Source organism: Oreochromis aureus, linkage group 1 (genome assembly GCF_013358895.1).
Source record: "Oreochromis aureus strain Israel breed Guangdong linkage group 1, ZZ_aureus, whole genome shotgun sequence".
Taxonomy (NCBI): domain Eukaryota; kingdom Metazoa; phylum Chordata; class Actinopteri; order Cichliformes; family Cichlidae; genus Oreochromis; species Oreochromis aureus.
In genome coordinates this window covers 31,330,741-31,343,693 of record NC_052942.1, presented here as the reverse complement: position 1 = coordinate 31,343,693, position 12,953 = coordinate 31,330,741, and the positions used below count along the sequence as shown (strand labels likewise).

Here is a 12,953-nt window from a genome sequence, read left to right as displayed (position 1 = left end):
GACAACATTAATCATTATTGAACACCCACACTTGTACGTCACTGTGTTTTTTGAGCAACTATGCTCAAAGCACTAGAAATAACTAAATTCTAAGTTCTGTGCATGGAATTTTACTCTGTATATAATATGTAAATTAGGAAATTAATTAGCTTTACTTGCAAAGAAATAAACATCAGAGTGAAAGTTTTGTCCTCAAATAAATGCCTGACTAAATGACCTTATTATTAAGAAAATACCCTTATTTTCTCACACTGAAAATAAATGAAAGACGCACTGAATGCTGGGATTCTGCAGGAGCGGGGAGGTTGCGGAACGCCATCTTTAAACCCCACAAGAGCCCAGCTACAGTTGTGCACCGGGATGAAAAACACTACCCCTGTAGCGGGATATTAGGTCAGATCGTACAGAGTGTATAGTTGATTTCCGATTAAGTAAATAATAAAGAACACCACGATGGGACTGTGAGGAGACGGTCTCAGAACACCGCGAGAGCCTTAAAATGTTGTTATCATAGACAGACAACAACAATAGACGGAAAGACAACAACGGACTAGCTCGCTAACTCGTTCGCTAGCAGCTTTCCAAGCACTGCGCTGTTTTCAGGCGTTGACTAAAGCTAGGAGCTAACTAGCTGCTTCATTAGCAAATACATCCGTTTGTGGTGAAATTTGACCGGAGGGGACTTATAGCTGGCACTGCGTATCCAGCTAAATCCGCTGGGGCAGACTGCCATCTCTTTGCCACTTTTTATAGTCATTTTATTTTACTACAGTTTACGCTGTTTCTTTAGCTAGCTGAAAGCTAAGTCCCGACTTCTCCCCCTCCCCAGCGGCCCAGCCGGAGATGCGTGGAAGATGTCGGTGTCGGGGCTGAAGGCCGAACTGAAGTTTTTGGAGTCCATTTTTGATCCAAACCACGAGCGATTCAGGATAATTGACTGGAAACCTGACGAACTGAGTTGCCAGTTTAATGTTACTGGGGAAAAGCTATTAATTATCCACTGTAATATAACGGTAAGTGGACGAGAATTCTGATGCCGGGGTTTTGCCTAGTTGGTAGCTAGCGAGCTAAAGTTAGCCGGTTAACTTGATAGTCAGGTAATAAGCTACCTTCACAACCGTACAGTCTGACGCTAAGTGGGACAGGTTTTGCATAGTTGAAATAACCAGTGTCATTTCACTATTTGTTAGGTGATATTTGTTCAGGTAGTTCACATTACGCAATGTTTTTAGGCAATCCCAGCATTTAGCTCACGATGCGTCCAGAATGCTAATGTCGTCAACTCAAATTTTCGTAAATAATTGTAAAATTCAATGTATTAAAAATCCTGCGACGCGTGTAAATAATTGTTAAAGGTATTGGTATCATCGTGTTGTGTTTTCTGTTGTTTCTAGGAATCTTATCCGTCTACACCGCCAATTTGGTTTGTGGACTCTGATGACCCGAGCTTGGCTCAAGTTTTGGAGAGATTGGAAGATGTGAGAAAAGGCAGCACTCTGGTAGATATCCTTATATTCTTCATGCACTTTGTGACATGGGACACTTGAGGAATAGAGCTGCTCATCACTTTAACAACCTCAAAACCTTAACCAAATAATGATGTAAGCTGGCCTCAGTTTAAAGGGCGAAACATATTTTCACATTTTATAGCAGTTATCAACAGTACAGATGGCTCCAACTTGTATTTTAGAGTAATCCAAGAACTATTAGCATAAGCGAACTCCAACTTTAGTGTCACTCCTTATTTTTCCCCTAGTCATCCAAACTGCACCTGCAGGCATATAGAGGAGCATATGTTTGGGCTAGACCTACATGTTGAAAACCACTAGATAATGTTACAACAGCTGGATTCAGATTAGTACAATAAACAAAGAGCATTTTGTTTGTTCATACTTCTAGGCTAGATATTGTAGTTTCTTATTATTTGGTTAACCTGGATGCTCCCCGAAAAGATGCAAAATGCTACAGCGAGAAGACTAACATGGGGCTCATATTTATTCCATGTTAGTGTCTTTTAATTGGCTACCTGTTAAATTCATAATTGAATTCAAAATTCTTCAAAGTGGAGACTTTCTCGTTGTTCCTAATAGAATGGGAAGTATAGCCTCCAGCTATCGGGTTCCTCTCTTGTGGAAGCAGTTCTCTGTTTAGGTTTAGGAAGAAAGCATACATTTTTAGGAGTAGGCTTAAAATCCTCTGTTCCTGATGAAGCTCATAGTGGGAACTGGATCAGGTGACCCTTAACCATCCCTTAGGTATGCTGCTATAAGCTCAAGCTGCTGGGGGGCGTCCCATGATGCACTTGTTCTTCACTTGCCTCTCTTCATTTCATTTTTAATTTCATTCATTTACCTGTAGTATCGCACTATTGTGCACCATGGATGTTTTTCTACTTGCTCCTGTAGTTGCTGCTTTGTTGTTTGTTTTTCTCTTTCTCTTTTTTTAATTTAACCTTTTTTTTCTTCTTTTTTTAACTAGTGTTGTGTTTACAAAATGCACACCTTTTTACATAGGCTTTCAAATCTAAAAATCTTTCGTGCGTCAGTGTGTGCGTGTACTTAAGGAGTTTGATAAGCATGTCAACAAGCAGGTTTGTTGTTTGTTCCAGTGATATTAGATCACCAGGACAACTTTAGAGGTTAAAATATGTGACAAGTAGGTTCTTATGTAATCCCTGGTGTTAGGTGTACATTATGTACTTTTTTTGGGGGGGGGGGTTAAAGCCCTTTTTTATGTTACATGTGTTTGTAGCACAAAGATATGCTGTATTTAAGTGTTAGTGTTTGGACAGGAGTCCTTTTTTTTGTTGTGTTTATTTTTGTTTGCTACTTAATTTGGTCTATATAAGGATTACAACATTGTGAAGCTGTGTGACAGATGAGTGAGACAAACCTTCGTTTTTGTAGATAGATAAGATCTCTGTTGCTTTTTTTTTTTTTTTTTTTTTTTTTTTTTAAAGCGCAGATGTTTTTGGTGGTACAGTTTTTCAGCTGCACTAAATTTACAACAGCATAATACACCAGTTTAAAGATTGTCATCCATCCTCTTCCCACATTTGTTTGCTGCACTGCTAATGTTCTATATTTAATTCGTAGCTTTAAAAGTTATATGTGGGTCATTTGTCCAAAACTGATTCCTATACTCATAGAGTGTGCAACTTTTTTTTTCTTCAGAAACAAGTAAAAGTCAATGTTTCTGCTATATGGCCTCGCTCTGTATCCTTATTTGCAAACTTGTATAGTTGCTCCAGTTCTTTATTTTGTTTTTCCTTTCAAGCTTTTACAGCAGTTGAAGAAACTAATTTGTGACCTATGTCGACTGTATAATCTTCCCCAACATCCTGATGTGGAGATGCTGGACCAGCCCTTGCCTGCAGGCCCAGTGGGGCAGGACAGAAAGGCAAGTCTACCCACTTTATGTTGTCAAATCCAGCCTAATGGACAATAGCTTCTCTCAGATTACTTCTAATGAATATGCCTTGCTAAAATACCCTAATGTAGATTGGTATGTTTTATTTTGCACTCAAAAACCACTTATATTTAGTTATGAAATGACCCTCTACATTATAAACACCCTTGGTGATTCATGTGAGGCTCTTCTTCAAGTCAGTGAAATGGCACTTCCCGTGTTTAGTAAAATGTGTTCTCCTGTTTTTTCTTAAATATTATTTTGCAAACTAGTTAACTCCTTATGGTCTGTGTTGTTTTTTCGTGTGTGTAGCATGGAACAGAGGAGGTCACATCTGAAGAAGAAGACGAGGAGGAAATGGGAGAAGTAAGTCATCATCTTCAGTCTAAAATACCTGACGCATTTCTCTGGAGCCTGCACTATGAAGCAAGTTCAACATACCCAGAGTCTCTGTTCCTTATCTGCCTTTACATTCCTCATAGTTATCAACATGAAAGGGTCTGCTGATTTTTTTCTTTTTTTCTTTCCCAAAGTAAGATAAAACTATAAGATTAAAAATATATGAACAGGTTAAACACATGGGTCCTAAAGACAACACAACTTCTGCAGCCAAATCAGGGCTGTGCGCGCGTGTGAGTGATATATGCTGTATAAAGTGTAATATATGCTGTATGAATGTTTGAATTTTAAGCTCCTTTGGTCAGTAAGGGTGGAAAAGAGCTAACATATTAGTAAACATCAGAAAGGAAAGTCAGCTTAAATACAGACACTGTTAGTTAACAGACTTATCAGTAGTACAGCTCTATCATTAAGTAATGAGAGAAACCAATAGATTAGATTTTTTTTTAAGGTCTTATTTATAAAAGAATTTAGCTGGAACCTCAGTGGGGTTCAGTGGTCTGAAAGCAACTTTCTGGGATAAATGTAAGAAACAGAATTCGAAAGACTTCCTGCAAACATTAAGTTGCAAATATATGCCCTGTTTTCAGACCATATGTTTAAGTCTATAGAACAAGATTTTAAAATTGCTTCAAGGAGAAGGGATGGGGTATTATACAGTTAGTTGCTTCTAATAATTCATATTTCATACTGATGTTGATCAACAAAAAGACAGAATTTAGATGCTATAAAATACTTTCAATCGTCTCGGTATCCGTGCACGGAGGTCTCTTCCAAGAATGCGGTAATGCTGTTGCTACCCAGGGTCAAATTTAAAGTGAAACCCAGTAAGCCCAAGTCATGCTTTGTGAATTGACTTGTTTTGCTTTTGTTTATATTTTTTTTCCCCTCGACTCCTTAATTTGTACAGATTTTATGTGGAGTACTTTTGGCCTTAGTTTATGTATTATAATTTGAAAAATGTTTGATGCGAATATCCACAAGTTATGCATGTATGACTATCATCATAAAATCAAATTAATAAATCACTAATAATTCTTCTCATCTTATCACAATGCAATTGTCTTAACCCTGGGCTTTTTGTTTTGTTGCATATGTATATGGTGTTGTGTTATTTAAAATGTTTGAACCAACAGGACATCGAGGATTTGGACCACTATGAAATGAAAGAGGAGGAGCCCGTAGATGGGAAGAAATCTGAGGATGATGGGATTGAGAAGGAGAATTTGGCAATCTTGGAGAAGATCCGAAAGAACCAGCGCCAGGACCATTTGAATGTAAGTCTCAGGAAAAAAGGCCGGTTAATATTTATCACACCTTGCTTATAATTCATTAATCTACGCAGCATTTCTGTATACTCCTTTTGTCATTAGTGATTGAATTAGTGAATGATTTTTTTTTTTTTTTTTTTTTAAACTTCTGGCCTTGAAAACAACGTACTTATTAAAAGTTGTTTATTTTGGGGGGTTAATGTTCCCAGGTATGTAGCTGTTGTAGTTCATAGACTGTGTCATGTGCACACACACACACATACATATATATATATATATATATATATATATATACACACACACACACACACACACACACACACACACACACACACACACACACACACACACACACACACACACACACACACACAACAAAAGATGCCCTCAATGTGGGGTACTGATATAAATATTGATGTCTGATATGATAAAGCTTTGTCTCTGATACTGGCCCAGCTTAAGTAAAAATGGCAGCTTTACCCCTAGGACTGCATTCTTTGTCTTTTATAGTTGTTTTATATTTTCCAGGGAGCTGTGTCTGGCTCAGTGCAAGCCTCTGACCGTTTGATGAAGGAACTAAGAGAGATCTACAGGTCTCAGAGTTATAAGACAGGTACAAACAGTACACAGTGATTTGTTTAACCTTTGAGCAACAAAAAATAATCACACATAAATGTATCATGGGTCCTGTCTTTGTTTGTAATGGAGGAATATTTTTGAACGTTAGGCATTGCAATATGAGAGCTGTGGCATTTACATGGTCAGAGGAAAGTATTTGGGAACATGTTTAGTGTGCTAAATTCAAAGGAACCTTACTCTTTCTGTCTTGTCCTAATGAGGTCAGGACACGAACACTCATGTGGGTGTGGTGATTGTACTGTAGGCATCTACACCCTTTACTGTTTACTGATAATCTTTCTATAGCAACACACCGTAGAATAAGAATATTGGCTGACAACAAATGACACAGGGTCATATTAGACAAAATGCATTTTATACTTTGCCTCTGTGTCTTACGCACCACTCTCAAGAGGGAGTTGATCAAAAGGACAGGGTTTATCAGGGAGTCTGCTACTAGGCCTTGCAATTGCAGATATCTGAAGGTTCAATTTTAAACAATTTCTTTTGCAGGCATCTATTCAGTTGAACTTGTTAATGACAGCCTATACGAATGGCACGTCAAACTGAGGACGTAAGTAACTTTGGGATATTGAGTCGTGAATTTTTTTATTTATTAATTTTTTTTTATATATGAGCAAAAAATGCAAACTGTGTTGTTGTTTTTTGTTTGTTTGTTTTTATGACCTACAGGGTGGATCCAGATAGCCCTTTACACAGTGACTTACAAGTGCTAAAGGAAAAGGAGGGAATGGACTACATTTTACTAAACTTCTCATATAAAGTAAGTAAACTTGATGTTTTGTTAACAAAATCAAAGTCAAATGCAATGTAGGAATCTTTTGAAGTAAATGAACCATTTTTCTTGTTACTTCTACAGGATAATTTCCCTTTTGATCCACCATTTGTCCGGGTAGTTTCTCCTGTGCTTTCTGGAGGGTAAGTTAATTTTCTTGGTACACTTCTATAATTTCTTCCCTTTTAAGTTGTCATTATCAAGCAGAGACTGCATCAGTGTAAGTTTTAAAAAGTGACTCTGCCTTATTGTTTCCTTTCCCTTGCTTTAGTTATGTTCTTGGCGGAGGTGCCCTGTGCATGGAACTTCTTACTAAACAGGTATTTTTAGAATGGTTTCATAAAACCCAGACGGCAAATTTAGGTATTGCCTTGGTTTGTTTTTCAATGTTTTTTATTCTTTCTACTCTTTGAATATACATTTTTTTAAAAACCTGCTGTTATTGACATTTGGTTTTCTGATTGCAGGGTTGGAGCAGTGCCTATTCCATTGAGTCTGTTATCATGCAGATCAATGCCACTTTAGTTAAAGGAAAAGCCAGAGTGCAGTTTGGAGCCAATAAAGTAAGTGAGGAAGCTTCATTTCAGCTCTGATATAATGGTGGATTCACATAGTGAATTATGTGAACCACAGTGACAGGGGCTTTCACACAGGTACACAGTTACATGGTTCTAAGTGATGGCCAGTCATACTGTGCAACAGCCTCTTGTTTTGGTAGTGAATGTTGGATTTGTTTATTAATTCCTATCAAATTGGACTGAGTAGGGATGCACAGTACAGGATGTCTCAGATAGGAAGCAAAACAGCCTTTCATCTTTCTCAGCATGACATTGCAATAGTCTTCAGTTCCTAATGACAACAGATCTGATAATGAGTGTAGTTCACCGGTGTTTTTCCTGTACACCACTTTTAAGGCTATTTGTGTAAAACATGTTGCAGGTTTGCATGTATAGTCTACATATAGAGTCTTAAAATAAAGCCAGTCTTCATTTTGATGTTAGATTAGTCTATTATAAGTTGGATAGTTAGATTAAAACAAAAAGGACACCGAAAAGAAGAAAGTAAAATTGAGTCAGACAGGGGACCACACCAGCCCATTTGGGAAAATGTATACAATTGATGACTTAAGCCCATTTTTCCATTAGTACCTACTCGGATCGACTCACCACAGATTGTCACGACTCAACTCGGATCGTCGGGTTTTCCATTGTAATCCAGTACTACGTAACTTGTGTGGTTGTCGTCATAGCAGCTTGTCTGAGCGGCCTTTGATTGAATTGATATATGTGACACAAACACTACAAAAAAAGGTGGATGTTGAGGCAAGTTGTTTTTTGTAGCCATCTCCCTCATTGCTGGGTTTTAAAAAATGGCGGTTTTCATTTTTACGTGAATGAGACACCCTTATGACTCATTGAATGGCGCTACTGACCAGCCAGTCTGTGGCATGCAGTCTGTGGCATGCAGTCTGTGGCATGCAGTCTGAAGACGCCACACCTTGCACACTGTTTTAGTCTTGAAATTAGAGCTAGCTAGATAATAATCTCCTTTTCTTGTAGGAAACAGCTGTCGTTGCAATTTGCTTATTCTCCAATGTTATCCTAAACTCAATGCTCATGGTAAAGTTGGCTTCATTTTCGTCTTTTAATGCAGAATCAGTACAATCTTGCAAGAGCACAGCAGTCCTACAAATCCCTGGTTCAGATCCATGAAAAGAACGGTGAGTGTTTTCTGTCTCCAGTTTCATACAGAATACATTGCAGACCTTGTTTACTGAAACCAAAACCCTCTCAGCCATTAAAGCCAAGGGATATTGGATCATTAACTGTGGTATATATATACCTAACATGGACTACATTTGAATGTAGTCTGCTTCTGATTCATTTAACTCTGCTACAGTAAAACCTGTTGTTGATTAAATAAAATAAAGAATTTAGGAACTGAACATATTTAGTGTATATATATATATATGATTAATGGCAATGAATGCAATTGAAAAGGACTGCTGGGGAAAAAACAAACATACAAAGCCAGACCCTAATGTGCACTATAACAAAGTAATTGATAATAAAATAAACAAGGAAAGTATGAGATTTTTACATTGTTGGATTAGAAGAAGATATTATTGTTGTTAATAATAATGCATTTCTGTTTAAAAAAAAAAATTAAAAGTAAATTATTTCTACTTGACCACCTATATTTAGCTTTGGCAGATTTTCAGTTTATAACTGAAAGCTTTGCCATGTGTGTCCTTAGTCTAACAATTGAAAAAAAAAAATTGCATGGTGGTTTTGGTTCTTGCACCAGTCACCACATATGTTGCTAAATTCAGATGCAAGCCAGTGAGGTAGAAAGTAATGTGGTCAATCATTTTGGCATTCGCTATTATTGACTTTGTTTTTCTTTACCCTGTAGTCATCGTCTTCCTTTGTCTTCCTTTCCTAGGCTGGTACACACCCCCTAAGGAGGACGGCTAATACAGACTGTTGCCTTTCCTGAACTGGGACCATATGTCTTAGATTTTTCTTTTCCTTTTCCTTGCGACCAATATTGTTTTTATCCTGCAAACTATTTTTGTTATCTACATGACACTTGGAACTCTAAACCAAATTTCCCATTAATTGACAACCCAAAAACTAGCACACAAACACAGAGACATCCCACCTCTATATGAAATTTACATCCAATTTCATTAGCTATTGAAAAAAGTGTCCTCTCCTCAGATATTGCTTCCTTTATACATCTGTTGTCTGATGCAATCAGATTATTTTTTTTTCATTCAACATTTGTCCCATACTCCATTAAATCGGTAGACTCAATATTATGTGCTTTCTCACCCTTTGGTTTTGGCATTGAGCATGCCAACGTTACTTGCTGGCTATGGGTTGAAAGGTGCGGCATGGCTTTATCCTCCAGCAGTGGCAGTCTGATGCTCCAGTTGCCAGACAAGGCCTTTCTGGTCACAAACTGGATCTGAGAATGGCTTGTGACATTCCCTAATATGATGCACTGGTAGCTGGGAAGGACATTTAAATGCTAGTGTTTGGAAGGATCCCCACCTTTTCTCTCCTTGGATGGCCTCTGTAATATTGTGCTCATATATTATCTTTCATGCCAAGACCCCTCCTCTGGAATAACGTGATTCTGGGGATAGTTTGCTTTCAAACCTCTCTCTTTTAAAGCTTGAAACCTTGAGTTGGGGAAGAAGATGATGAGACTTTTCCAGTCTGAGTGGCACAGCCCATAATGACGAACAGCATCCTCCTGGGCTCCGAAGTTGGAGATCACTGTTATCATCCCAAGCAGCCACCAGACCACCTCCCGCAGGAGAGTTGTGGTGCCTGAGTGGCAACATAGAAAGCCTCATCAGGCAAAGCAGGGGCATGTTCGGATTGGATTACACTGTAATGTAGTTGATTTTAACTCCACATGTAAACATGTAAATTTGTATTTCTGCAAAAGGATTTAATTGTTTATAATGTAACCTTGTTGGGGTCTTTGGCTGGGCAGAGACTGTATTACAATATACTCTTGACTATTAACTGCAGGGGCACTGCAACTTCTCAAGACCCATTTAGAGTAAGAAAGTTGCTTCATTGACACTCTTGCAGAAGGAAACAAAAGTTCACCATGTTCTTATGTAAGCTTATGACTACTGCGGTTTTTGTTGTTTTTATAAATATATATATATATATCCTTATTTTATTGACAGCAGTGACAGTAATCATTCCCCTCATTTGATGGCACCTCCAACTACAATGCCCCTAACAATATTGGCATAGATGCAGCTGTTCCTGGCATGCCAAAGGTTTGGCTATTCATATCTAATCACTTAAACCAGACGAACCTCAGTAAGGCTATGCAGTGAAGACAGTCTTGTGGAGTTTTGTTGTGCTGAAAATTAGTCTTAAGACCTTAACAGTATAGTTACCTGCTTAGTTATTGTAACTGGTCTACATCCTGACCACTTTTCCAATTTTGCAGTCTAGGAAAAAAGTGACCTTTTACCTGCTGACTTTTCCTTGACCTCATGGCTGTTTTAAAGTTCAGTCAGAGCTACAAATTCACAGCAATAGTCTTGACCATATATCTTTGCATTTACCTTTCCTTACCATTCTAGCTTCACACTTGGCAAGATCAACTGGAGGCTGTTCCATTTCCAAAATATTTGGCCAGGTTTGATAAATATTTGTTCAGATTTGCCACAGGAAAGACCTAGCTCTTCCCATTACCACCTCTCTGGTTACTATTCATGACCACTCTCAGCGCTGCTGTACCCCTCAGCATGCTGAGGCTTTGATGTAATGTGAATAATATGCAGAAACTGTGGAGCATTCCAATTAATGCAGTTACACGTTTGTTGTGGGTGTTCTGTTGTGTGGTTACTTGCATTGTTTTCAGTATGTTGTCCTGATGACCAGCGTAGAAAGCTTAGTTATGCTATTTCATACAGGCATTCCTCATATTTGAGTTTATTTAGAATTTCCTCAGTGATACTGACCTCAGTCTCAACAGTGTGAGATGGGTACAAAGCATAGAGCTTGTTCGTGTTCAGCACATCTGGCATGTATTGAGGCTTGCAGGATATGGCGAGAATCACCCTCTTGTGTTGTTTTCACCACAACAATCTCAACATGACTCTGGATTATTGGCATGGTTGTTAACTGTTATGATGTGCATTGGTATTCACTTCACTCCGGTAATATTGTTGAGCCCACCCCTGCATTATCTGGAGAAGCAAACTCAGGAATACATACTGCACACTCGATTTTCCAAGCTCTTGCTTCAGAATATCGTCATGAAAAAGGAAAAAAAAAATTGAATTTGGCAATCTTTTTTTGGGCTGTTTTAAAACGACGCCCCCTTTTTACCTGTAGGTTTTATTGTCAAATTGCAGATAGGATTCTGATATCTATTGAGGCTAATATTTACTTGGCAAGTGTTTGGAATGATTTAACAAAATGGAGAAGAGATGTTTTTTGATTATAAAGCACTTGATCAGGAGTTAAGAAAACATCTACCCTGTGTCTTTGATATTGCTGTATTTTGCATGTCCATTTATCAGTGGATCGTTTCCCTAAGCAACCAAAGACAAGTGGTTGGCTGTTTGGTTTTTGTTTTTTTGTTTTGTTTTTTTTTTTAATAGATGTATCCAGTTTTTCAACACGTGTACTTGTGCTTTCCTACTACATCAGTGCACAGAATTGTTTCTCCCTGTGTGCTGTTTAATGAACCAGGTCAGCTACCGTATGAGACACATGGACTTACAAGACATCCTACCTGGTTGGATTACTTTTTCAAAGATGCCAGGGTTCCCAACAAAAGCCGCAGTTCAGATTCGTGTGCCATCAGATCAATTATAATCCTGCATCTTTAACTTGACCTTTTGGGATAATGGTCTACTCGAGTCTGTTGTGCTCCAAATAAGAGCTTTTATTACACCAACATATGTCTGACTAACAAAACCTTCTTGGCTTGACGAGTAATGTATCGGAGGACTGAACTAGCCTGAACTGGGTTCTTCACCTTGCTTCATTAACTGCGGTGGCCGGGTTATAAAGTTATGCACTGTCGGCATGCTTTGTTTTGGTTCCTTTTTTTTTTCTTTTTCTTTTTTTTCCATTGCAAGGGTGATTTTGACCATGTAAAGTAATTTGTAAACTTGCATCAAGTTTATGAATAAAGAATTTTATGAATTTTTTATTCCTTTATTTATACAAGTTGATTAGAAGTATGGAAGTAAGATAACTATTTTTTTTTCTTTCCTTTTTTCTTAAACTACTTATTCATCTTGGACTTGAATTGGAGATGTAGGCTATTCCAGCTCAGGGCAAAAGGTGGAATATACACTGGAAAACCTGGTGTTGAAGTACAATATGTTACTCTAGCCTAAAGTGTAAAACTGAGTTTTTTTGGTTACACACATGCATAATTACTGTACTGTACTTTTGCAGGTGCTGATGTCCATGAAGCTTACTTTTATTAGCGTTTAAGTGCATGTCTTACATTTTCCAGTAGATGGTGGTGTTTACCTAATTATTCAGGTGTCAGCTTTTGCTCAGCATTCCTCACCTAGTGTCTTGACAAGACCAAAAGAAATGTGGCAGTAACTTCAGTAACTGTCCATCTGCTTCGCTTTAAACATGATTTTAGGGTTTTGGTTTTGGGTTTTTTTTTTAACTTGTATCTAAGAATCTATGCCTTTTTTAGTATAAGTAAATAATAGGACCTGCTCAGATGATGTATATAGGTACCTGAACCAGCACAGTGCACCAACAATTATGATGAAATGTTCGGATTACATTGCTATATGTCTGAAGTAATTTAAACTTGACCAGTGTAGTCAGGTGACAGTATGGTTGCATCAGTGTCACATACCCATAGATGCATCTAGTGTGAAGGCAACAGTAACGGCTTAAGGGAGGTGGATTGTTTCCCTAAGCAACCAACCAAAATGGATC

The 12,953-nt window shown here is 38.0% G+C and overlaps 1 protein-coding gene across 1 annotated transcript; it reads left to right on the top strand.

Annotated features, from left to right (window-relative positions):
• The first annotated feature begins 292 nt into the window (after positions 1-292).
• On the top strand, positions 293-12,188 carry LOC116325520 (ubiquitin-conjugating enzyme E2 Q2-like). The gene is made up of 13 exons (XM_031746442.2): positions 293-1,013; positions 1,395-1,499; positions 3,277-3,399; positions 3,721-3,774; positions 4,944-5,084; positions 5,607-5,691; positions 6,210-6,270; positions 6,390-6,480; positions 6,577-6,635; positions 6,764-6,812; positions 6,960-7,055; positions 8,146-8,212; positions 8,938-12,188. The coding sequence occupies exons 1-13, from the start codon at positions 855-857 to the stop codon at positions 8,967-8,969; spliced, it is 1,122 nt and encodes a 373-aa protein (XP_031602302.1). The 5' UTR covers positions 293-854; the 3' UTR covers positions 8,970-12,188.
• Positions 12,189-12,953: the final 765 nt, after the last annotated feature.

What these genes read in the sequence shown, in the direction of transcription:
- LOC116325520 (XM_031746442.2), top strand. Translation starts at nt 855, where the DNA reads ATGTCGGTGTCGGGGCTGAAGGCCGAACTGAAGTTTTTGGAGTCCATT. An exon ending in CAGTGGGGCAGGACAGAAAG is followed by an intron (nt 3,400 to 3,720) that starts GCAAGTCTACCC and finishes TCGTGTGTGTAG; the next exon opens with CATGGAACAGAGGAGGTCAC. An exon ending in ACGAGGAGGAAATGGGAGAA is followed by an intron (nt 3,775 to 4,943) that starts GTAAGTCATCAT and finishes TTGAACCAACAG; the next exon opens with GACATCGAGGATTTGGACCA.